The following is a 27,293-nucleotide window of genomic DNA, read 5'->3' on the forward strand; positions in this document are numbered from 1 at the left end:
ACAAATACATTTACACCAGGGTAAATGAACATTGTAAACATCACCAGTGCATATTTGTGTCAGGCCTTTCATGACTAGGAAGTTTCCTAACCCATGTGTCTCTAGAACAAATATTTTTTATGCTAGTATAAAATGGGCAGAACAAAAAGAAATTGAGGTACAAATAGATCTAGCACAACAGAAAATTACAAGAAAGGAAACAAAATAATTAACAATGTCATTATTTTTAGTTATGGGGATTAAAATCTGTTAACTTTGAACTTTTGAGCAAAATACTGCTCTTAATTATAAATTAGCTATTTGTGATGAAGATTTTGAATCCTTTTATCTTTTCACACCATGAACAACCTTACACCTTTAAGCATTGTGCATTTTTTCCTCAGTCTTATAGTTGAACATTAATTGTCTGATGACTTCGGCATGGATGACTGAAAATTCTCAGTGCAAGGCACTGAATATGGTGCCTCATGTTATGTGATCATTTTCACAAATTTTTATTTGACACCCAATTTCCGAAAGCTCTATGTTTTTAGCAAATTCATTGGTGTCTTGGACCCTATTAAAAAAAATACTAAATTGTGAATATTTTATGAGCAACCATCTGAATGTTGCAGTCTGCATAATAATAAACTTCAAAGTACCCCTACCACCTGTGTTATAAGTCATGTGATCTCTAACAGTCATTTCAATAGTTTTTAGGCTGAGACTAGAATCTTTCAATAAATTCAACTGTAGTGTGCTGTCCCTTATAGTTACATCATGACTAGGGTAGAGCCATTGGAATACCAACCAATTTTTGGTGTAAATCCTTTATGTACTTTTGCAAGACTCTCTCCAAGACCTCACGCTCTGTCTAAGTTCCCTGATTATGAATCACTTCCTTCAGTAACTAAGCAAATATTTAAAAAGTTTTATTTTGGTGTTCAAAAAACTACTGGTAAAGTGAGGTGATCTCTTCTTGTGACTTTTCTTTGCATTTCTCTGATAATTAGTGATGCTGAACACTTTTTCATATACCTGTTGACCATTTGTATGTCTTCCTTGAGAAAATATCTATTCAGTTCCTTTGCCCACTTTTAACCTTTTTTGGGCTGTTGACCTGTAGGAATTTCCTGTATATTTTGGATATTAATCCCTTACCAGATACATGGTCTGAAATACTTGATCCCATTCTGTAGGTTGCCTTTTCATTTTGTTGATTGTTTCCTTTGCTGTGCAGAAGCTCAATAAAGTAGTTTAAAAAAAACACTACTACCTATGTCACTATGTTCTAGAATTAAAGCCTTATCTTCTATCTTTCTATTTTCACTGGTGAGAATTGATCCATTTTCTACAAGAAATGAATAAACTATACTATCCCTGAGAAAACATCAATATTAAGTAATAATCTGATGTCACTAACTACTTCATTAACTTCACCTTTTGGGGGATAGGAGACTAATTTTAGCAGTTATGTGTATCTTTTCTTCATGCAACACCTGATCCCTAGAAGCTGGCTACCTTGGGTTGGTCTTGGCTTACTGGGCCTCTTGCATGAGATAGGTGGGGAGGAAGTGTTTCCACTTGACACTCTGAAAGTAAAAGGGCAAATTACAGAAAACAAACTCAAAACTGTTTAGTTATAAAATGTCTACAAAGACTATTTAAAATGTTCAAGGTCTCATGGATGCATTCCACTGAGGAGGGGTGAGTAGAGTTGTGTCTGAGAGGTCCAGAGGAAAAACCCAGTAAACAAAAAGAAGTTCGATGGTAGTGAACGGCAGTCAGAACTCAGACATATATTTCGTGTGGATAAAAAACTTTCTCATTTCTTCTGTAATAACTACTAAAATGAATAAGACTTTAAGCCTAAATATGGTATTAATTTCCTTCCCCTATTTAAGAGAGCAGATGTTTGGGAGACAAAGTTATATTCCAATAAACTGGATTTTAAGAAGGTAACCTCTTTTTTCCTTGATTTCCCCACACAGCTGGGTCCCACTGTGGTCCTCATGCCTGGATGCATTGTTCAAGCAGAGTTTGGATGGTGATTTGGCTGAGACATCCTAGGGGGAGTTTGTGTTCAGATGGGTGGGCTCTCCATATGCCCTATGAATCACCTTCCAATTCTTCATTTCCATGACTGGTTATTCCTACATCTTCAGTGTGGCACTTGGAAGCTCATGGGTCAGGAAAATAAAAACCAGACATGGGTGAGTGAGTTCATTCTGCTGGGCATTTCCAGTGATTGGGGCATTCAGGTCTCCCTCTTCACCCTGATCCTGGCCATGTATTTGGTGACTGTTGTAGGAAACACCCTCATTCTTCTTCTGATCAGATTGGACGGCAGGCTTCACACCCCCACATATTTATTCCTCAGTGTTCTGTCATTTGTGGGCTTTTGTTATACAAACAGTGTTGTTCCACAAATGCCGGTCCACTTGCTCTCAGCCCGAAAGTCCACCCCCTTCCACAGTTGTGTGCTGCAGCTCTATGTTTCTCTGGCACTGTGTGGGTCTGAGTTCTTCCTGCTGGGGGCCACGGCCTATGACCGCTATGTGGCCGTGTGCCACCCACTGCACTACATGCTCATCATGCATGGAGGGCTGTGCCTGGGGCTGGCGGCCGGCTGCCTGGTGGCTGGCTTCTCAAATTCACTGATGGAAACAATTACCACCTTCCAGCTTCCCCTGTGTTACAATGTTACTAATCACTTTGCCTGTGAGACCTTAGCAGTGCTACGGCTAGCCTGCGTGGACGTCTCCTTCAACAAGGCCATGGTGGCCATCTCTGGATTTCTGGTGATCCTGCTTCCCTGTTCCCTGGTTCTACTGTCCTATGCTCGCATAGTTGCTGACATTTTGCACATTCGTTCTACCCAGGGACGCCGCAAAGCCTTTGGGACCTGTGCCTCTCACCTCATTGTGGTTTGCATGTGTTTTGGGGCTACCATCTTCACCTACCTGCAGCCACAGTCAGCCTCCTCAGCAGAGGAAGAGAAGATGATTGCTCTCTTCTATGGGCTGGTGTCACCCATGTTGAACCCCTTTATCTACAGCTTGAGGAATAAGGAAGTTATGGCTGCTCTCCAGAAAGTTTTAGAAAGATGCAGATAAAGGGTCAAGACTCTAAGAACCTCTTGTTATCTATCATCAAAACCAAAAAGGAGATAAGATCATTGTAGACAGGACTCCCACACTTACACTAAAAGAAGACTATGATGGTCAAATCCTTGCATTTGAACAAAGTGTTCCTCCAAATGCTTAATGATTTTTTTATATAGACCAATACCTGAAAATATACATGTCAGGGCTCAATAATATGGCTTCTTTGTAGACATCTTCTCTCAGATATCCAGAGACTTGGGGGCTTCATCTGCCCACTTTTGGTTTTATCAGTTTGTCAGTGCATAAAAAGAATGGTCCCCAGCTTCATCAAGCAGACCTGACTCCTGTTCTTTGTTCTGTCTCTCACTACCTGTCCTCTCTGGCAAGTTATTTAAATAATATATGCCTTAGTTTTCTTTTATGTTAGATAAGAAAATTGTACTTAGCTTCCAGAGTGGAAGCCACTTTTAATGTGATATTGATGGGAATAATTTCCCCATGAAACAAACAATAAGGATATGCAACACTTATTAATGCATTTATTTCAGTGGAGTCAAACTGTGAGAGGCAGAAAATGTTGGGAAATCATGGTTTAAATAAAACAGACATTAACTGAGATTTAGGCAACGTAAGCCTGCCTAACTTGAAGTTATAGGAATTGAAGCTTCTTCTGTTTCTAATGCACTATTCCAGGAATGTAATTTCTACCTCATAGTTCAATAAATGGCTTGAATTTCAGCAAACACACTCACATGCTGTCCATCAAAAATAAAGAAGAGGCCAGTGGGGTGGCTCATGCCTGTAATCCCAGCACTTTGGAAGTCAGAGGTGGGGGAAATCACTTGAGGCCAGGAGTTTGAGACCAACCTGGCCAACATGGTGAAACCCTGTCTCTACTAAAAATACAAAAATTAGCCAGGCTTGGTAGTGCACGCGCCTGTAGTCCCAGCTACTCAGGAGGCTGAGGTGGGAGAATTGCTTGAACCTGGGAGGCAGAGGTTGCAGTAAGCTGAGATCATGCCACTGTACTCCAGCCTGGATGACAGAGTGAGACCTTGTCTCAAAATATAAATAAACACATAAAAATAAAGAAGAGAAGAAGGAGCATACCCACTTCCTTTAGAGACCTTTTTAAAAACTCACACAAAAAAATTTGTTGTATAAATTTTGCTGGTTAAGTTAAACTTAGTTACTTGGCCAGGTACATACTCAAAGGTGATAAGTGTAATCGTTAGTAATCATGTGTCTAAAACACAATCAGAGCTTCTGATATTAAGAAAGAAGGGGAGAATAAATATTGACGGATCTAATAATTTCTGACCGCAGTACTTGCAAGAAAATTAAACCACATCGGCTCAATGAAAGATGAAGTGATGGGACAGCAGAATGAGATACAAAAGGAGCTAAGGATTACAAGTAAAGTCCACACACACACACACACACAAAAAAAACTATTTCAGATTTTAAAAGGACATTAAAGCAGTAAACAGCAAAAATTAATACTATAGAAAAGCTAATCTGTTGTTTGGAATCCACAAGAAGATAACTGATACAGACAAGAAAGAAACAACATATGGATAATTGGTATTTCTGAAGAACAGACTGAATAAAAATATTTTTTACTTTTAACTATAATTAATAAAAATATCATTTAAATAAAGGAAGAATTTGTTTAGATGAAAGAGCCTTGCCATGTACCTGAAAATTGAAGAAAAGTAAAAATACTTATAGATATATTGGTAAAAATGACTGAATTTCAAGTATAATGAAAGGATCATAAAGATTCAGAAAACAAAACAGAAAAGTCACTTAGAAAAATGTTAAGCAAGTGCATTAATTTTCTAGTGCTGCGTAACAAATTGTAATAAATTTATAAGCTTAAAAGAACACAGATTTATTGTCTTGACATTCCTGTTGGTGAGAAGCATAGCTGGGTTCTGAGCTCAGGGTCTCACAAGGCTCAAATTAAGGTATCAGCTGGGGTTGTGATCTCATATTGGACTCAGGGTCCTCTCTCAAACTCACCAGTCATTGGAAGTATTCATTTTCTTGCATGTGTGTGACTGAGGTACCCATTATCTTGCTTGTTGCTGGCTGGTGACTCCTCTAAGCTCCTGGAGGCCACCCTCAAGTCCTTAACACATGGCCCACTCCTCTTACTACATGGCAGCTTGCTTCGTCAAGAATGACAGGAGAATCTCTATTGTGTCAAATCTCTCTGATGGCTAAGAAAGTCTGGACACTTTTGAAGTTCTCACCTGATTAGGTCAGGCTCCCTCAGGATAATCTCCCTTTTGTGTAAATCCAATTCAGCTGATTAATTACATCTTCAAATGCTGTTTTTCCATATAGTGTAACATTATCACAGGGGTGAAATTCCATCATATGTCACAAGTCATGCTCATATTGAAGGAGAGAGTATTGTACAGGACATGTACACCAAGAAGTGAGACTCTTGGGGGCCAGGTTGGAATTCAGCCTATGACAGCTAGAATTGGTCTTTGAAATATTAGCTGACAGGGACAATAACATCTTTCTATAGAATCCTGAACATACATATTGTTAAATAAAAATTGCATACCTAGTTAAGCCATCATCCATTTTTAAAGGTGATAGATATATACATTTACATATGCAAAAATTCAATAAAATTATTACACATATACCCTTCATGATGACTGTAAAAACTCTAACAAAAATGTAGGCCGGGTGCAGTGGCTCACGCCTATAATCCCAGCACTTTGAGAAGCGGAGGTGGGTGGATCAACTGAGGTCAGGAGTTTGAGAGGAGCCTGGCCAACATGGTGAAACCCCGCCTCCACTAAAAAATACAAAATTTCGCTTGGTGTGGTGGCAGATGCCTGTAATTCCAGCTACTTGGGAGGCTGAGGCAGGAGAATCACTTGAACCCTGGAGGCAGAGATTGCAGTGAGACGATATTATGCCATTGCACTTCAGCCTGGGAGACAGAGCAATAATCCGTCTCAAAAAAAAAAAAATTTTGTAGAAACAACTTAGGATGGCTTAAAATAAAATGCTTGGAGGCACTAAAGTAAGTTGTGAGAGGATAGGCAACAAACTAAAGCCTTTTAACTAGATAACTGAGTTTTTTAAAAACCTACAAATGATAAGGCAGCCACTTCAACTCAACCAGAAAAAGCGGCAAGCTTCGACTCGACTAACTGGCCACGTGGGTGCTCCAGCCACCCAATGAGGCAGCAAGAGAAGGATGTGAGCCTGCGAGCCTCACTCCGGGCTCTGCAGAACTCCGGCCCCTGCCACTGCCTCACTCCTATGCTCGGTGCTACAAGCCGGAATTTTTCTACACTTAAAATGCCACCGGCAGTTGGAAGTTAAGTTGGATACACCCCTTCAGACGGAGATTGGGGTGGGCAGTTTAGTGGAAGCTTTCATTTCCATCAACTTCTCTCAGCTTTTCTCAAATATATTACTGTTTTCTTCAAAGAAATAGAAGGTCTATTCCATGCCACCACCAGCGAAGTGTCACAGATGTGCTCCATCATGCTGGCTGTTATGTAAGTTGGAGGTCTCATCAGCAGTATCCTGGTGAATAATGTGACAGTCGTTCAGTCATGACTGTTAGTGTTGCTTGTCAGGCTGTGGTTGATTGTGGTTTCTTTCTGTAACATTATGCAGGAACTTTACTTGTGTATTGGAATCACTGGAGGTCTTGGGCTTTCTTTTAACTTGAACCTAGCTTTGACCATGATTGGCAAGCATTTCTATATGAAGTGACCACTGGCCATCAGACTGGCCATGGCGGGCAGCCTCTCGATGCTGGCCCCCTCAATCAGGCTTTCTTTGGTATCTATGGATGGAGAGGAAGCTTCCTAACTCTTGGGGGCTTCCTACTAAACTGCTGTGTAGCTGGAGACCTGATGTGACCAATAACATCCAAGCCAACGAAGGCAGGGAAAGAGGTCTAAAGAATTCCTTCAGGAAGCTGAAAAATCAGATGCAAAAAAAGGTACAGGTGATACAAATACAGATATTATTGGAGGACACCCCAAAGAAGGGAAATGATTAATCTTCCAAACAATTAACACATTCCTGTACTTATCCCTGTTTACTCAGAGAGATTTCTTGCTGTATCTCTCTGGAAATGTGCTCACATTTTTCTGGACTCTTTACACCTTTGGGCTTTCTTAGTAATTATGACAAGGGTCAGTATCATTCCAGGAGCACTCTGCCTTCCTTCTTTCCCTTCAGGCTTTTGTTGACACACAGCAAGGCCTTCTATGGGACTTGCAGCCAACAGAAAGCGGATAAGGTCTCAGGTTCTCAAGTTCAGTATTTGTTTGCTGCTTCCATTTTTGTGAACGGAATGTGCCATTTGCTAGCACTTTTATCTACCAGCTATATTGAGTTCTGTGTCTCTGTGGGATTCTTTGAATTTACCTTGGTGACTCAATTCCATATTATTTGAAACACTGATGGACCTCATTGGACTCAGAGGTTCTCCAGCACTATGGGTTTGGTTACCACTGTGGGATGCTGCTGTGTCTTCCTGGGGCCACCACTTTTAGGTTATCTCAATGACATATGGAAATTACAAATAGACATATGGGCATACAGCATAATCTTAATTATTGCAGGTATATAGCTCTTCACTGCTGATAGGTATCAATTATCAACTTTTGGTAAAAGAATAGAAAGCAGAGGAGAAGCAGGAAAAGGAAAGCAAAGGGAGAAGAGCAGCATAGATCTTGCTGAGAAGCCTGAAGAAGTTACTAATGCAGAGGAATTCCCCTCACTAGAAAGGCACAGAAGGTGGCCCCAAAGAAGAGGAGAGTCCAGCCTGTACCCATTCAGCTAAAGGGTAAATGGAGCAGTTCATTACCCAAGATATCTGAAAATATTCTACTGGCCTGGGATCTACCAGTGGTGCTCAATGCAGATAATGGACATCTGTGTGGAAACCATACCAGGTGTTCATTGATGGAATTTTTGTTTCACTCCTTACCAATTGCTTAAGTTTAAAATGCCATATGCTTTGAGGAGGGAGTGGTTGATGGTAAAGGATGAGGGAAGGAAGTTGGTTTGGTTTTCATCTTAGCTTTTAACAGTGTCACGGAGATTTTAAAATGTGTCTTACATTTTAGTCTTTAGAAATCTTCAGAGAACTTAACTTTTAAAATAATTCTGCTGAATTCATGTGTTTTGAGTGTTGTGTTAAAATGAAAAATAATAACTAACTTGAGATGAATTTAAAATTTAAAAGTAATCTTGCTTCTTTGGTATTTGTAATGTATTGTCAGATATGGTCACTGGAAGATTTATGAATAGAAATGTTGGTTGAAAGTTGGAGATTTTATAAAATGCTGATAAATATGTTTTTCCAGCATCAGTAGTTTTCTGGTATATGGTTCTGCTATCTATATATTTAGGAAATTTGAAGCATAAAACTTTGGAAACATCTTAGATGTTCTGGCCAGACTGTACTTGTTGACGCTTCTTGGGTACTATTTCTTGGGATACTTATCAGAAGCCAAGTAAGTACTTGAGGATTGTTTTCATTAAATTACTACTTTGCTCCCCTGTTCAAAGACAGATTTTGAATGGTTAATAAATTATTGCCCCTGCTGAAATCACTTGGTATTATTTTTCTCACTGTAAAGGTTAGTATTAAAAATTTCAAAACTATATATTTGTGCCTTCTTAGTAAATACAGCACATCCAATCAAATGTAAACATATTTCAAACATCAGTCGAATTCAGCTTAGGTTTTCCCAAAACCTTGGTTAAATCATGAGACTATTGGATTTTTTTTTTTCTTTTATGGAAAAAAAGTTGTACATTTCTCTCTGTTGAAAGAAAAGAAATAAAAGCCAGAGTGATAACTTAAAAATGAAGCTGCCACCCACCGGGGAGGAGGACTTGGATAGAGCCCAGCGTCAACAAGTAAGTTTTAATTAGGTCTGATTAAGCACTTCCCTCTAGGAGGCCGTCCTAAACAGTTTCTTCCTGCTTCACAACCCCGTTTATTTGAGGCGCAGCAGGAAGTTTATACTTTACAGGTGGTCTTTCTTCGTCTTGGTTTTTATCTCCATTTGGCTTACACATCTGAGCAAATTACTCACCTCCTGTGTTTCCAAAATCAACCCCAAAGTGATATTACAAAGTTATTGTCATGAAAATGTGATTAGATAATATGTAGCCAAAACAGTAGGCAGCAGAGATTTATAGAGTTGTGTCAGATATTTAATAGAAAAAAATTTATTTTTATAAAATTTTGATGTTTAAGGTATTTTCAACCTTGTAAAACTTAGTTATCCATTATTTTACACTCTAAATAATTGTTTATTTTCATACAAACTTTGTTTATTATTTTGTGTTCTTTTTCCTCAAGGGTACCTCATAAATTATCTGTTTCACACCCCGCAAAATCTGAATGTATCTTTGCCTGAATTATTTAAATCATAAATTTTTCATTTTCTCCTGGATCATTTCCATAAGCACAAATTTGATATGCCTTTGCCATCTGAAGGAAAAAAGAACCTCCTTAAGACCACATCATGCCTACCACTTGAGAATAAATCATTTTTAGATTTTAAAAAATAGACCACACTATGCATCACCTTACAGACATGGTCCCATCTCACTATGCTCCTTTACATAGAGATTCCCTGAAGGAAATAACTGCACCTTTCACTCTCATGTTCTCCCCTTCCATCACTCCCCATGAGGTGCAAATTAAAGAAAGAAAAAATAAAATTTAAAAGAAAAAGAAACAAGCTTTCCTGTATTGGGCTGACTTATCCCAGAGGCAGCAACAGGCACAGCCTAGACCTGGGAGAAGCCTCAACAAATACTATCTGAGGAACTAGGACACAAAGGAATGTGCTCTGGAGACTCTTCCAGCACTCCCTCAACATAGGAAGGAGAAAAACAAATTTTCCTTTTTCTTATGGTATGAGTTTATAGATTTCTGTTCTCTGTAAGTAGTAACTTTAAATTTTCTGTTTTATGTAAGTGGTACAGTGAAGGTCATGAGCTGTCTGAGCAGGTCTGAGCAACAGCCACCTGGGCATCATAGCAAAGGTTATGAGATAAGTCCATGCAAGATGCTAGAGCAAACCCTAGATAACAGCCAGCTGGGCCGTGTAGCAAAGGTCATATGTAATTCTGGGTTATGCACCAGTCACAGTTTGATTAACTGCCTTTCTTCTGCCTCTGTATCCTTGCTTTCATGCCTCTACACTTCATGCCACTGTAAGCTTGTTTCAAGCTAACCCACCCCCTTTCCAAGGTATGTATACAAGTCAAGTGCTGTCTTTGTTCTTGGCCCAGTGTTTGGATGTTAAGTCTGCTGGGTCTGAGTGCACTCAGTAAAGATCCTCTGGTATTCACCCCGTGGTCTCTCTGGTTCCTGCTAAACTAAGATTTTGATCCCACCATTTGCCCAAAATCACTAGTGTATAAATCACTAGAATTTTTCATATTGCTAAAACCAATGGTCAATTTCAGTCCTCACCTCACTCAGCCTCTCTAGGAGAATATGATACAGTGGATCCCACATTATCCTTGCATTCCTGTTACCTCATTAGAAAGTTCTCAGACTCCCATGCAGAAGCCACATTCTCTTTTAGATGTCTGTATATTAGATGATTCACATTCAATCTCAAATCCAAGTACACTAATATCCAAGCTGATCTCATCTAATTTTATAATATCGGTAAACACTAAGGACTCCCAAATTATACACACCCAGAACAGCTCCAGTATCCAGCTGCCTACTTGATAACTCTATTTAGATTTTCACATATCTAAGCAAGTCTCTACTTTTACTCCCCCCACCAAAATATTCCTCTTTATTATCTTAATATATGGCATAGTTTTTATATCCTTGTTTCCTCCATTTTCCTCATTACATATTCAATCCATAATAAGCAAATCGTATTGTCTCCACATGCAAAATGTTGATTTTAGAAGCTGTGTAGAATTATGAAAAGAATACCTGCCGTGAAAAATTAAAGAGCTTCCTAAGCAAAAAAATAAAAATAAAACTATTTTTCAGTGTTTGAATCTCATCTTTCATGACAGGTAAGCTTTGATTGAGTGTTGGACACTGTGTTTGGAAAACTGTAGGGGTAATTTGAGGCTCTACATAATGTTATCCTCCTCAAGAAATGATTTATTTGACTTCTAACAGGCAATTATCTAGGAGCTACTTTATGAAGTGTTTTTATTTTTGTAATTTCTCCTTAGTCCTAGAGAAGACTACTTTAGAAATCCCAGCTGACTATATAGATATTTAGAAAAGATCTGTTCCTTAATAAGCCTGGAAAGGCAGCTGTTGCTTTCTCAGTTCTTTGAGTCTACCATAAGTTCTGCCCGTTTTCTTAGTCTCTTGACCACTGTTACTCCGTAACATTGGTTTTAAAGCATTTTTCAGTTTTATGATTCATGGTAAAAACAATTCCAAAGAAATATAGACATTGACACTATCAGACTTAACTATAAAATAACTGATTAACATATTAACATGTTTAAGAAAAGAGAAACCATGCTGGAGAATATTATCAAAAATCTGGAGTCTACTAAAAGGAATCAAATAGTGTTTTTAAATTTATTTTTTAAAAATAAAATTAACAGTCTCAATAGCAGACTAGAGAGAACTGCAGGGGATTTGTGAAGTAGAAGATAAGTCAGTAGAAAATAACCTGATTCAGGGGAGAAATAAAAAAAGAAGAAAAATTCAAAACAGCCTTAGTGATTTATGGGATATGCTAAAAAGGTTTAACATTTGGATCATGATGAAAAGGTCTAACCTACTTGTAATTGCAGACTCAAACTGAAAGAAGAAAGAGAATGGAAAAAAGAAATTTGTAAGACATAATGGTGAAACATTTTCAAAAATTTAATAAAGTCATCACAACACAGATGCAAATCTCAAACGGGAAAAGCACAGTAGATATACCTAGGTGTATCAGAGTAAAACTGCTGCGAACCAAAGGTAACACAATCTTTCTTTTTCTTCTATTTATTTTTGTGTGAGTGTGTGTGTGTGTGTGGGGGGGTGGGACAGAATCTCACTCTGTCCCCCAAACTAGAGTACAGTGGCACAATCTCAGCTCACTGCAACCTCCATCTCCCTGGTTCAAGCAATTCCCCTGCCTCAGCCTCCCGAGTAGCTGGGATTATAGGCGCATGCCAACACTCCTGGCTGACTTTTTTGTATTTTTAGTAGAGACAGGGTTTCACCATGTTGGCCAGACTGGTCTCAAACTCCTGACCTCAGGCAAATCGCCCACTTCAGCCTCCCAAAGTGCTGGGATTACAGGGGTGAGCCGCCGCACTCAACCACAGTTTTTCTTTTTAAAGTATTCATAGAAAGAAATAAAATTATCTTTAAAGAACCAAGATAGAAGCAAAATGTTTTCTTCCCTGAAGGAGGATCGGAAATCTCTCTGCTCCTACCATAAGCCTTGCAAACAAAATCAACATTTGTTTACCTCTGGGGAAAGGTCAGAAAGCCTTCATGCCACTTGTCCAGACAAAAGTGAGTTGCTACTGAGGGAAAAGTAGAAGTAAAAGCAGTTTGCTCTTAGGGAAGAGGTAGAAATCCATTCAAGCTAGGATCCTGCCCTGCTACTAGGAGTCCACTAGGAAAAGCGCAGAAACACCCACCCGTGACCAGTCACAAATAAAAAGCAGAATCTGGCTGCCATGACTGGTGAGATGAGGTAGGAACACTAGTTCCCAAGTCTCAGGTTTATAGGGCCTGACTAGGATGGAGGCTGGATCAGGGAAAACAAGAATATCTTTGTCCCTGTCACAAGCCTTGCACCAAGTGAAAATCAACAGCACCTATTTCTGGGAAAGAAGCCAAAGTATGGAGATATCTTGTATTACAAAGGCAATGCTATGCTTGGTAAAATTTGGGTAGAACAGGAACACTGATTAAAATCTCCTATTTAGGTTCAACAAAGCATCAATTGTTCATGGTTGGAAGAATTTGAAATCTGTGGATCGCTGAAAGTAATTGTAGTAACAGTACCAAAACACCTCAACCACTTACACACATAGTCTGACAGAAGGACCAGCACCCCATTTTTAAGTATAAATACTCTATAGCCTAGTCTCTACTGTTCTTTTACCAACAATTTCCAGCATTTAATAAAAATTACGTTTCAAGAGCAGCAAGAAAATACCTACTCTTTGTTAAGTGAAAACATTCAAAAGAATCAGAACCAGGAATGATCTAGACTGGATCTATCTATTAAACAGGAATTTTACCATAACTATAATTAGGATATAGCAGAAAACATAAGCAATGTGCATGAGAACATGAGAAATTTTAGTAGAGCAATAAAACTGTTTCTTAAAAAAGTAAAATAGAAATTCTGGAAACAAAAAACACAACAAAAAAGTAGATCATTTCTTTGATGGGGTTAAGACTGACTATTACACAGGGAAGAGTCAGTGAACATGAGGTTATGGAAACAGAAATTATCCCAACTGGAATAAAAAGAGAAGAGTAAGTGGATAAAAATAGAACAAGCTGTACAACAACATAAAACAATCTAACAGATGTTTAATTTGAGTCTAAGAAGAAGAGAGAGTAACAAGGCAAATGAAATATTTTCAGATATCATGGCTAAAAGTTTTGCAAAATCAATGAAAGAAATCCCAGATTCAATAAGCTCAGAGAATCATAAGCAGGATAGAGAAAGAAAATCATATTCAAATTGCCAAAACTCAGATACCAAAATAAAATCTTGAAGATATGCATAGAAAAAGAAATATTATATACACATACAAAGATAAAATGACAACTCACCTATCATCAGAGATGAGGCACAGCATAAGACAAAGGAGGACACCTTCAAAATGCTGAAAAGAAAAACAAAAATCTAATCAGGAAATCTATACATAGTGAGAATTTCTTTCAAATATGAGCATGGAATACTTTTTCAGATAAACAAAACTGATGTACTTTATCGCATGTGAGTGCACTACAAAAAATATTAAATGAAGTTCTTCAGGAAGAAGAAATGTGATACCAAATGGAAATTTGAACCTACAAAAGAAATCAAGAGTGCCAGTGATGGCAAAAATAATGAAGGTAAAAAATATTTGTTTTTATTATTCGTAAATAAGAACTGACTGAATGAAGTAAAAGTAGTAACTGTATTGTAGAGTAAAAGTAAATGTATTGTGGAGTTTATAACACACTTAGAAATAAATGCCAACAACAGTAGCACAAAGATGAGAGGGAAAAAAATGGAAGTGAACCATTGTAATCTTTTTACACATTTTGTAAAGGACTATAATATTATTTAAAATTGGACTATGATAGACTAAATATTTATGTTTTAGGCTGGGCATGGTGGCCCATGCCTGCAATCCCAGAACTTTGGGAGTCTGAGGTGGGTGGATCACCTGCAGTCAGGAGTTTGAGACCAGCCTGGCCAACATGGCAAAACCCCGTCTCTACTAAAAATATAAAAATTAGCTGGGCATGGTTGTGGGCACATGTAATCCCAGCTACTCAGGAGGCTGAGGCAGAAGAATCACTTAAACTTGGAAGGCAGAGGTTGCAGTGAGCTGAGATCGCGCCATTGCACTCCAGCCTGGGCCACGAGACCAAAACTCCATCAAAAAAAAAAAAAAAGTTTTAAAATTTGGAGCAACTACTAAACACATTTCAACAAAGGTATAACTAATAAGCCAATATTAGGTATAAGATGAAATTAATAAAATTAATAAAAAGGTAAAAGTGTAGAAAAAGAAAACAAAAGCAAAAGCAACAACAACAAAAAACAAATAGCAAAGTGGTACACTTAAATACAGCTTCATCCCCTAATAGAAGTAAAGGTAAATAGTCTAAAACACAATGATTAAAAAGCAGAGAACAACATGTAGAATTGAAGAGAAAGACCCAACTATGTGCTCTCTACAATCAATCATTTTTAATATCAAAGAATAAATTGATTAAATGTAAAAAGACAATGAAGATCTACCACGCAACACTGTGTCAGACAGCTGGAGAAACTATAATAATTTCTAATAAATTCCCATAAGAAAGTATATTACCAGAATTAAAGTAGGATATTGTATAATAATGGAGTTGATTTTTCAAGACAATATAATAATTTTAATAATCTAATAATAGCACTAAAACTACAGAAAGAATAAATAGACAAACCCATCATTATTAGTGGAGATGTTAACATAATTTTCTCAGTATTTGATAGATCAAGTAAACAATAAGAAAGTCAGCAAATATATGGACGACCTGAACAATACCATCAACCAGGTTAACCTAATTGACATTTTTGTAACATTCTACTCAGCAATAGAAGACTACAAATGTCAACACATTTGAAATTGAAATTATACAGAATATTTTCTTTTAACACAATGATATTAAATTAGAAATAAGGAACAGTGATATTAAATAAGAAATAAGGAATAAACCAAAACCTATGGAAAAATCCCCAAATGTATGAAAGTTAAACTCTACACTTCTAATTAATCAATAAGTCAAAGAAATCACAAAGAAAATTAGAAAAAGATATTTCAAATTGAACGAAAAACAGAGCTTAGAGAAAAATATGAAGCACTAAATGCTTTTGTTAGAAATGTCTCAAATCAATGACTCAGAGTTTTGTCTTATGAAACTAGACTGAAAAGATAAAACTAAAGACAGAAGATGCAGAAGAAACAAACTAAGATAAAAAATGATGAGGGAAAACAGAAAAATAGTAGAGAAGTTTAATGAAACCAAGAGCAAGCTTTGAAAAGATCAATAACATTGAAAAATCCCTAGTTAGACTGATCAAGAAACAAAGAGAGAAAACACAAATAAGAACACATAGAATTAAAGAGAACACATCTCTACAGATCCTGCAGACATTAGAAACAATACTAAGGTAATAGTTTAATAGCTTTATACCAAAAATTCAAAGAACTTGAATGAAATAGTTAAATTCCTGAAAAGTCAAAAGCTGCCAAAGCCCACATAAGAGAAAACACCTAGCCTGACTCCCTATCTATGAAGGCAATTGATTTTATGTTTAAAAATCTTCTTGTGGAAAAATCCAGGTCCAGATGGCTCCACTAATGAATTCTACCAAATATAAAAAGATAATATAGTACTACTTCTACACAAGTCTTTCAGAAAATAGAAAAGAATACTGACTATATTATTTTATGAACCCAGATTTACCTGAAGACAAAACCATATATATAAGAAAAGAGGCCAGCCAGAGCGGCTCACACCTGTAATCCCAACATTTTGTGAGACCAAAGCAGGCAGATTGCTTCAGCCCGGGAGTTCAAGACCAGCCTGGGCAAAATGGCAAACCTTGTCTCTACAAAAATACAAAAAAATTAGACAATGTGGTGGGATGCACCCGTAGTTTCAGCTACTCAGGAGGCTGAGATGGGAAGGTCACTTGAACCTGGGAGTTTGAGGCTGCAGTGAGCCATGATTGTGCCACTGCACTTCCGCCTGGCAACAGAGCGAGACCCTGTCTCAAAACAAACAAACAAACAAAAGCAAAACAGTCCAATAACCTTCATGGACACACAAACATTCTTAATAAAATATTAGCCAATCAAGTCCACCAAGTTACAAATATAATAGATTATGAGCATGGGGAGTTTATGCAGGAAATGCAATGTTGATTAAACATCCAAAACTAATTCAAATCAATGTACTTCGCTTATCAACAGACTAAAAGGAAAAACCAATTGATCATCTTAATAGATGCAGAAAAGACAGTAAATATAATTCAATATTCATAAATGACAAAGATTCTAAGACTAGTTACATAAGATACTCCTTAACCAAGGATGGTGTCTAACGAATAACTTGCAGCTAACAACAGCTAGCATGATGAAAGACTAATTTTCCTCTAAGACTGAAAATGTGACCTGTATGTTTATGCTCATTATTTCTCTTCAACTGAAAGTCCTAGCCAAAATCACAGGGTTCGGAAAAAATAAATAATAGGGATACAAATGAGAAAGAAACAAAATAAAACAATTTTAAATTTCAGGCAATGTTATTATATACATAAAACATAAAGACTCTACATACATATATACATGCATTAGACATAAAAGAGTTTGGCAAGGTTGCAAGTGGCAAAGACAATATATAAAGTAAATACATATACACACACACACATATACACATACAAATATAAAAAACCATCATTAAAGAACTAAGGAATTCCATTTCTTCATAGCTCCATAAAAACAACTAATGAAGCCAGGTACAGTGGCTCATGCCTGTAATCTGGCCGAGACAGGTGGATCACGAGGTCAGGAGTTCGAGACCAGCCTGACTGACGTGGTGAAATCCCATCTCTCCTAAAAATACAAAAATTAGCCACCATGGTGGTGAGGTGCCTATAATCCCAGCTACTCAGGAGGCTGAGGCAGGAGAATCACTTGAACCTGGGAGGTGGGGGTTGCAGTGAGTAGACACTGTACCACTGCACTCCAGCCTGGGCAGCAGAGCAAGACTCCGTCTCAAAAAAATAAAAACAAAACCAAAAACCAAAAAACAACAACAAAAAACAACTAATAAGATGGCAAAAACTGTCAGAATTAGCTTCTGTTTAACTATGGATTCTAGCCAAAAGTTAAAACAAACAACGGAAAGATTAATGAAAACAGAAGCTGCTGCATTGTAGTAACAGAGTTTTGGGCATTTAAATTGCCCACCTGTCCGCTCTCACTTCCCAGATTGGTGTCAGCTGTGAAGATAACAGCCCACACTTCTGGTGCAGATTTAACAATGTGCGTGAGAAACAGCAATATCAACCTTATTCTCAAAGAAAATTGGTTACAATTTTCTAACCACTTGGAAGCCAACTAAAGGGCTGGTGGAAGGGTTTACCTTTGTTTTGCTTGACTGGAGTTTTCCCAGGTCTGGGGTAGCTTCCTAGGTGCCATTTGCTGAATGCAGTTAAAAGCAAAAGTATTGGTTGCAGCAGTCTTGGTCTAGGGATAAAAGTGGGAACAAGCAACAGAAAAGATTGGGAAGAAAATAGGCTGGGGAAGAAGGTACACTGGAAAATAAGGGATTTTTATAACTCAGGTGTATACCAGAAAACTAAGAAAGCCATGTGCATATCCAGAGCAGAATGCATGCTCAGAAAAGGCCTGTGAAGGCCCTAAGATTTCACCTCTGAATGACCTTCAGGCTCTGCCCAGTAACAATTGACAGCTAAAACTGAGTTGTAATGGCCGAAGTGTTGAGGTGTGCCCCAAACAGAACTAGTGTCAACCAATGGTGAACAGAGAACAATAACAAAGAATCAAATGCTCCTTACAATAAAAACAAACAACAACAACAAAAAACTGGACATAACAAAAAAATACGTGGACTCCGAAAAAAGAGGGCAGATAGCCAAGGGACCTCAGGCACAACACACAAGTTTTCAGAGTTTCCTTATTGCTTCCCATGTACACTGAACAGGGAACTGCAGAAGGTTTCAACCTGAAACTAATTGGTATAGGAAAAAAAAAAAAAAAGAAAAAGAAAAAACTCCAAGGAGAACCTGTACAGCTGAATTCTAGGATAAGATTGTGTCAACATGTCCTAGAATACAGCCAATTTTTATCTACTAAATATCTCCATTCTAGAATTGCTTGTATAAAATGTTGACTCCAAGAGTCAAAAATGATTGTCACAGTAATTCACAGAATCTTCTCACAGTAGATGGACATTTTCTATCTTTGGAGGAGCAATGTGGTCCCCCTCAGTGACGACCATATCACGGCAGCTTAAAACCATGTTGAAAAATTGTGATTAATATCAAATAATACATTTTAGACAAGTCAGAGTTTTTCTGAGACTTGGAGATAAATTGAGGCCAGAGATTTGAAAGAGATGCCTTATTTTTATTTGCTACTATTTGGTTTTCGTACTTCAGTCCTATAAGAGAAATTGTATTGAAGACTGCTTACTTAATTACCATAAACATGTGTGGCTCTCCAGACTGAATTGTTTATAACTTTTAATGTCTTTATCTCCCATTGCATCACATCACAGTGAATCTGATAGCTTTTCCTTGTGAGAGGGCAACTTCAGAGTTCTGCTGACTACAGAAGAAGTGGTTTTTTGTACACTGGAGCTTTGTACCAGAATGTGCACTATTGGTCAAATGGTACCCATGGGCAGCTTATAAAGCAACAATAAATTCTGTCATGATAAATTTACTTAGTGAACAAGTTGACATAAGTATCTAAAACAAAAACTGTTATTTAAACTTTTACTAAAATGTAGTAATATCAGTCTCCTTTGGATATCAATATCACATTTGGAGCACTTGTGTCATCATCCTGTTTCAAGTAAGCCAAAGATGGAAGAATATTCGAAAGTCTGTACATAGAGATTTAACTGCAGTACATTTTTCTCTTCATCTGTCAAAAAAAATGACTCTTTCCAAAGTGTGTGGTCCCAAGTGGACTTTTTCTTTTTCTTACGGAACTAATAACATATAAAACAATTAAGATCACCACAATGGGCAAATGGAAATTTCTCTTGAATCCCACAAGAGAACTGAGCTGCCATTGTCAAGGTTATTTTCTCTTGGGTCTTGACAGACATGTAGGGAAAGTCTTGGTACTCTATAAAGCCCTCAGAATCCAAAGGTCTTCACAGCTCAGGGTGCCTAAAATCACTGCCGTGTTCACCAGGAAGGTGATGGGCACCCTGATCCCAGGGCGCTGGAAGAACCAGCCTGGTGCCACATCAGGCACATCAGATGTGGTCCTGGTGCCTAGGGCTCTCCTGTCATCTTATCCTGGCTTTCAGCTTGAAAGCAGTGGGGCAGTGTGTACCCAGTCACTCTTTCTAGGTTTAGAAAGTGGGTTCCTCACATCTATTCAATACCTGCATCTTTTTCTTCTACTTCTTCCTATTTTAGAATTGGTGAAGGCTTTGTTTTCACATATCATCCTATCAGAAGCTGCTGTGCCGAGGTAAGTGCTCCCTCTCAGAGCATTACTTTCTTACTACGCAGGCAGCCCTGTTTCAGGCTCCTACAGTGCAGCAACATTTAAACTCTGAAATGTTTAATGCTTCTTTGTTCTGTCCACTCTCAACTCCTAGCAATCAGTCCAGACAATATTCTTGTCTCCTGAAATCTAAGTGCAGCCAGTTATGCAGTGAGCTGAGGGAGCAGGCTCCCCTTGCTACTTTGGAAACATCTCTTGGTGTGGGATCAAAAATAAGCGCCCCAGATTATGATCCCAAACTTTAGATCCCTACCATGGACCTGATGACCTGATATCCCTGTACTGCAACCACTGCATCTTCCTGGCAACTTGTTTGTGGTGGTGGCTACAAAAACTACTGCTGTTTTGGCAGGGGCAGAGGTTAAAAGTCCATCAGATTCAAATTACTTGGAACTTACGTATGTATAGTATGTATAGAACCCTGACAAAATTGGGGAAAAGTGCATAGCAGCAGGCATAAGAAACAAAGATGTCTGATTCTAGACCGGGGGTAAATCTGCTATGAGGGGTAACAAGTTTGAGTATGCTTAATGGAGTAAAAACTATTATAAGTAAAAAGGCTTTATATATTTTGCAGTAAGATGATACATAAAAATACCAGTATGCAATAATTAGTGCCTGTGCACCTTTACTTAGTTAATGAGAAATAAGGAATTCTTTGTTTTTCTTGTAGAGCTTCCTCTAGAAGTGAAAACTTATGTAACTTGTGAACAAGTATAACTGAATATGTCCATCTTTGTTTCTTTGACGAATGTTATAAGCTAGAATGATTTTTCTCTTCTTTGTGTGTATCTTTAAGTGTCTGCTGTGAGGGTGCTTTCTAATGGGTCTATGAATCTCTGGTTTGATAACCTTGTCCCATCCGAACCCATCCTCCCACATCAAAAACAAGAATCTAATAAGAGGATATTGTCATCCTGCTGACAAACAGTGATTACTAATTGTCTATACTTCAAGATAATTCTTAAATGCCTCACTATTCCATGATCTGGTCCGTGACAATAAAGTCTCTTTCTTTCTCCATCCATCCCTTTTCTTTTTTTTTTTTTTCTTTTTTTTGTCAGACGGAGTCTCGCTCTGTCGCCCAGGCTGGAGTTCAGTGGCGCGATCTCGGCTCACTACAAGCTCCGCCTCCCGGGTTCCGGCCATTCTCCTGCCTCAGCCTCCCGAGTAGCTGGGACTACAGGCACCCGCCACCTCGCCCGGCTAATTGTTTGTATTTTTAGTAGAGACGGGGTTTCACCATGTTAGCCAGGATGGTCTCGATCTCCTGACCTTGTGATCCGCCCGTCTCGGCCTCCCAAAGTGCTGGGATTACAGGCTTCAGCCACCACGCCCGGCCCATCCATCCCTTTTCTGCTCATTCACTCGCTCACAATTTGCCCACTCATGCAGCAATTACGAACTGCTCTCCTGATAATTTCAAGCTGTTTCAGATCTCTGTGCCTTTGTTCACTCTGGTTCATCCGCCAAAAATGCCTTTTCCTCCTCCTAATTTACATTTCAAAACACATCCAATCATTATCTATTCACTGATACATTGACCAAGCATTTCTATACATTCATTTCTGCTATGTGTGTCTGACTGAATATATACTTGTGTCGTATTGCTTTCTTTTTAACATTTGGGGTCATCTCTAATAGTCTCAGTTTATAATAAAATTTCAACAGGATTAAAGAACATTTCATAAAATAGTCAGAAATTTTAAATGTAAAATACACTGGTGAGTCCAAAATGTGATATTCTTCATCAGTGTGTTTCACTCTGATGGTTAAGGACATGCCTTTGTAGTCAGTCCTGGGCTTTAGGATTCTGATTTTATCACTGTCTAACTTGGAAATATTATTCAATCTAGCTAAACCACAGAGTCTTCTTTGAAATTAGAATAACAATGTGTAATTAACATTATTTTGTGGATTAAATGGGATATTGCATGAAAAGAACTTCCCAGCACCTATTAAATACTCAGTAAATTATTGTTAGAGGATTTTCTGAACTGTGTTAGTAAGACAGTTAGTAAAGATAGTAAAATAGTTAGTAAATGATGCCATCTAACTAACTACCTTAGTAAATGGCATCACCTCTAGGTAATAAGCCCTATATTTGAGATTCCTCCTTGATTTCTTTCTTTCTCTCACCTTCCATCTCCAACCCACCAATTACTGTTAAAGATTCTGCTTCTAACGTGTATCTTAAATCCACTTCTCTGGAACCACAGTATCTAAGTTCACTGTCGCCTATTCTGAGTAGCCTCCGACTAGTTTCATAGCTCACAGCTCACACTCTTGCCTCCAAGGGGTCCATTTTGCAATGACAGAGTTATCTTTCCATTGCATAAATCATATCATGTCCCATTCACCTTTGATCTTTTGCTTGTTTCCCACTGCTTTTAGACCACTGTTCAGATCCCCGATTATAACCTCTGGGGTCCTGCACCTTCTGGCCCTGCCTTCCTGCCTTTCTCCTTGGCTCCTTTCCCATCCATCACAGCACAGCAATCCACCTCCTTCAGCACAGCTCCCTCCCACCTCAGCCCTTCAAAGAGCTGGGGCCCTAGAATCTTTCCCAGCCTGAGTATCACCTCCTCAAAGGTCAGAGGGGCATTTCCTGATTACTTTAGTGTTCTGTTCTGTCTGTTAACCTTGATAGAAAATATTTCCAATTTCATAATGCATCTCCATCTTTGTTTGCTTATCTTTAAAAATCTCCACTCAGTGATCCCAACCTTCACTCCCAAGAACGTCAGATTCCCTGAATGAGGCCCATGTTTACTTCACTCACGGCTTTGCCTTGGATCACAGCAGCTCCTCTCCTCCCTCCTGTTAGCGTATTCTTACCTTCATCACTGCTCTAATATGGGGGAAAATCCCCTTTCATGATTATTGCTATTAGTTTATATACAATTTCATTTACATTAACTCATTTGGATTTTGATCCTCAACGAAATAAGCTGAATAAATATTAATATTCACATTGACAACAAAGGAAACTGAATCTCAGAGAGGGTAAGATTTCAAGGTCATAGCAAATCCGTGGCAGACCTTTGACTTGAATGAAGTCCAGGGGGTCTTTAATACCAAAAAGCCCAAATCTCTGCTACTCACTTTCTCATGTACCTCACAGGTGATGATAGCTACTCTCTATCTCCAGGGATGGTAGATGAAAATAATAGCATGTGAAGGATAAAGGAGTTGTAAGGAAGAACTTCCAGAGCTCTGGGTAGGTGGTGAGACAGGAAGGTCAGGTGTATCTTTTGGAACTGGCAATTGTAAAGTGTCAGACGGTGCAAGATATTAGAAGGAGCATAGGTTTTAGACTGAGACTTCGATGTGATTCCTGCCCTGCTACCAGTGACAGCTTGGTCAGTTACTTAATTCCTCTCCAAGACACGATTTCTTCATCATTAAAGCAGATATTATCACACACACACACACGGCTATGTGAAAATTAAATTACGTTGTGTGCCTCACGTACCCAGTTCATGGTCTGAACGATAATATCTATTAATAAATGATAACTGTTACTGTTACTGATAGAGAAGACAAGGATGGAAAAATATAGCTGGACCAAGGAGTCTGATCAAATGATTTTTCCTCCCCAGGAGACCTAAGCCCTGTATCTCCAATATGGAACTGGAGAACCACACACAAGTCACCAAGTTCATTCTGGTGGGATTCCCTGGGAGCTTGAGTATGCGGGCAGCCATGTTTCTGATATTTCTTGTGGCCTATATTCTGACAGTTGCTGAAAACGTGATCATCATCCTATTGGTGCAGCAAAATCGGCCACTGCACAAGCCTATGTACTTCTTCCTGGCCAACCTGTCCTTCTTGGAGACTTGGTACATCTCTGTGACTGTGCCCAAGTTACTGTTTAGTTTTTGGTCTATGAACAACAGCATCTCTTTCACACTCTGTATGATACAACTGTACTTCTTCATTGCACTCATGTGCACAGAATGTGTGCTCCTGGCCGCCATGGCCTATGACCGGTATGTGGCCATCTGTCGCCCACTCCACTACCCGACCATAATGAGCCATGGGCTCTGCTTCCGCCTCGCTCTTGGTTCCTGGGCCATTGGCTTTGGCATCTCCCTGGCGAAGATCTACTTCATCTCCCGCCTCAGCTTCTGTGGTCCCAATGTCATCAACCACTTCTTCTGTGACATCTCTCCAGTACTTAATCTCTCCTGCACAGACATGTCTATAGCTGAGTTGGTAGACTTTATCCTGGCACTGGGCATCTTCCTTTTCCCATTCTTTATTACTGTCCTGTCCTACGGATGCATTCTGGCCACCATCTTACGCATGCCCACAGGAAAGCAGAAAGCATTCTCCACTTGTGCCTCCCACCTTGTGGTGGTCACCATTTTCTATTCAGCCATTATTTTCATGTATGCTCGACCTCGAGCTATCCATGCCTTCAACAAGAACAAAATTATTTCCATCTTCTATGCCATTGTCACTCCTTCTCTCAACCCTTTCATTTATTGCCTAAGAAACCGAGAGGTCAAGGAAGCTCTGAAGAAACTGGCATATTGCCAGGCCAGCAGATCTGACTAGTCAATTGCAATTGATTAGAAAGAAAGGTCAAGAGGGAGCCTGTATGGCTTCCTCCATCCTTTCTCCTTTAATGACTCAGTTAGGACATTGCCCATGTTAACATGACATCACCATGTCTACATCAATCTCAGGCTCTTGGGTGTCTGCATCGGGGCATATGGTTAGTGCTCTAAGGCCATACACCTTCTAGAGAGCTAGAGAAAATAATTCTCAATGGTTGTGACCCCAAATGGGGTTTCTTTTTATTTATTTATTTATTTATTTGTATTACACTTTAAATTCTAGGGTACATGTGCATAACGTGCAGGTTTGTTACATATGTATACTTGTGCCATGTTGGTGTGCTGCACCCATCAACTTGTCAGCACCCATCAATGGGGTTTCTAAGACTGTGAGTAAATTTATAACCAAGTTGAGTAGGAAGAGATATGGTGATGGGTGAGTTAGCTGTTTTTGGCTCTGCCATACACTAATAGCTCTGGGGCCAACAAAATACATGGTAGCTTCCTGATTTCCCATCTTTCTAAGACAGAGGTAGCAACTCCCTCAACAATCTCATTCTTGATGTTGTGCTGGGGGTGAATTTTGGTGGCAGAGACTGCTTCTTGAGTTTTTGCAACACTTTTTGCAAGCACCTACTAACCTGTAATTAAATGCCTTTCTGCTTAAACTAGTTAGAGTGCTTTCTTTTATCTGTAAGTAAATTGCACCTTACACAATTGTGTTTTGTCTTCTGATATAACTCACACAGTTGCCTTTTATTGAATTTTATATTTCCCTTCTAGGTTCCACAATGTATCCTTTAGTGGGTGAACATAAAATAGATGATACAGGAATATCATCAAATATATGAATTGCCAGATAATAATTGCCCTCATTACTTCTCTTTTCTTTTGATCTTAATATTCTCTTGTTTTTTTCTTTCTTTCATCTTCTCTTGGTTTTCCACTTTCTCCACACTCATTCCAGAGATAAGTAACAAGGTCAGTTTCAGGAATTGACAGAGATTTTCATTCCATGCCATAGTGATTCTCAACTCTCCTTACCTATATATCTAACACCTTCTACACACACACTAAAACCTCATTGATCAAATGTGCTTTATACCCATAGAAGGTACACAGATTTGCTCACTCTTGGTTCATACTTTTGCCAGTAGCAAAGGGAGATATATTTTTAAGCTATATTCAACATAGTGGGCCAACATTAGTGGGAATTTAATTCTTTTATTGTAACAGTTTTAAACAGTAGAGTTTCTTGCATTAATAACATCTTTTAGCTAAGAACAAACCACACTTTCAAGAATGCTTTCTCTTTCTTCTTAATTAAGACAGGCTAGTCAGAATTATTTGTTCCATTTTATAAACTTCCAGAACAGATGTTCAAGGAAGTAAATAACACACAACCACAGACAGTGGGGAGCAGAGGTCAAAAGTCCCAGTTCCCTGAATCCAAACCTGGGTCTTTCTCTAGTGAATGGGCTCTCCCTAGAGAGAAAACATACTTCTTTAGAAACCGAGTATGAAAGCCAGTTGTAAAGAAATATAGTTGGAATTATGAATTGCTATACCTGCAGAACAGTAATAAAATAAAAATGAAAAAATGTGAATTATAGGTCCTAGAGGAAAAAAGAAACAAAAATAAAATTGTTTTAGGGAATAAATGTGCAAAAGAGAACCATGTTTAAAAATGGAAAGGATTTAATGTTTGCTTCTGGAATGTAGTTTGGTCCCTTGATGCAATAAAGAAGTTGTGATGAATATATTTCTATTTAAAACCTAGACACACAAAAGAGAGATTATTTTCTGAAAACTCCAAATGAATCAAAATACAATGGCATAGTCATATAGGGATATTAAATGTGTGCATTAAGAAAAGAAAAGACATGCTCAGTAGGGATTAGGAAATGAAAGATAAAAAAACTCTGGCAACAACTTGAATTTTAGCCCTGCATATATTTTCCACCATATGACCTTGGCCAACCCATCTATACTTTTGGAAACACTGAGTCTTCATGTGTAAAACAGGAGTAATAATAGTTGCTTGGCATTTCTTATGCAATGGTTATGAGGATCAACTACCATAATGGAAAAGACATTGATCGTTAAATATCTTGGGCAGTCCAAGCTGCCACTAGATTAGGGTTTGCATGGGAAAATGGTTGGGAAGGCTATGCTCTCTGGACCTGTCTAAAACCATTCCACACCTACTTGACTCCACATACATAACCTGGGAGGCTGCAACTATCAGGGGCAGTTTATTTCTTTATTATTCCTCATGAATATCTTGGAAAGGGAGAATGTAGAAGTAGGGTTTCCTGGTGAATTCTATTGAATTTTTTTTCAAATAACAGATGGAATATTGAACTCCTTCCCCTTTGTGGAAGGAATACCTAAGTGCACACGGTCAGCAAAGCAGAGGATGGAGATCAGACCAATGTAGAAATCTGCCTCAACAGAGAAAATAATTTATAGTGGATTACTGGTTAAATTCATATAGAAACAAGCTATTTCTAAGGTGACACACAAAGCAAGCTAGAAGTTTTAGGGCATTTGGTGATCTTGTTGGGGTAAGCATCATAAAAGGCTGGTAGTCAGTTTTAGTAGTTTATCCAGAGAACATGCCCTGAAGATTTGATTA

The 27,293-nt window shown here is 38.4% G+C and overlaps 2 protein-coding genes across 2 annotated transcripts; both read left to right on the top strand.

Moving 5' to 3' along the window:
* The first annotated feature begins 2,162 nt into the window (after positions 1–2,162).
* On the top strand, positions 2,163–3,095 carry LOC105511447 (olfactory receptor-like protein OLF3). Its single transcript, XM_011941578.1, has one exon. The coding sequence runs from the start codon at positions 2,163–2,165 to the stop codon at positions 3,093–3,095; it is 933 nt and encodes a 310-aa protein (XP_011796968.1).
* A 5,867-nt stretch (positions 3,096–8,962) lies between these two features.
* Positions 8,963–24,697, top strand: LOC105511268 (olfactory receptor 6B1). The gene is made up of 2 exons (XM_011941401.1): positions 8,963–9,008; positions 23,693–24,697. The coding sequence occupies exon 2, from the start codon at positions 23,718–23,720 to the stop codon at positions 24,651–24,653; it is 936 nt and encodes a 311-aa protein (XP_011796791.1). The 5' UTR covers positions 8,963–9,008; positions 23,693–23,717; the 3' UTR covers positions 24,654–24,697.
* Positions 24,698–27,293: the final 2,596 nt, after the last annotated feature.

This window comes from Colobus angolensis, unplaced genomic scaffold (assembly GCF_000951035.1).
Source record: "Colobus angolensis palliatus isolate OR3802 unplaced genomic scaffold, Cang.pa_1.0 Scaffold2, whole genome shotgun sequence".
In the NCBI taxonomy this organism is placed as follows: Eukaryota; Metazoa; Chordata; class Mammalia; order Primates; family Cercopithecidae; genus Colobus; species Colobus angolensis.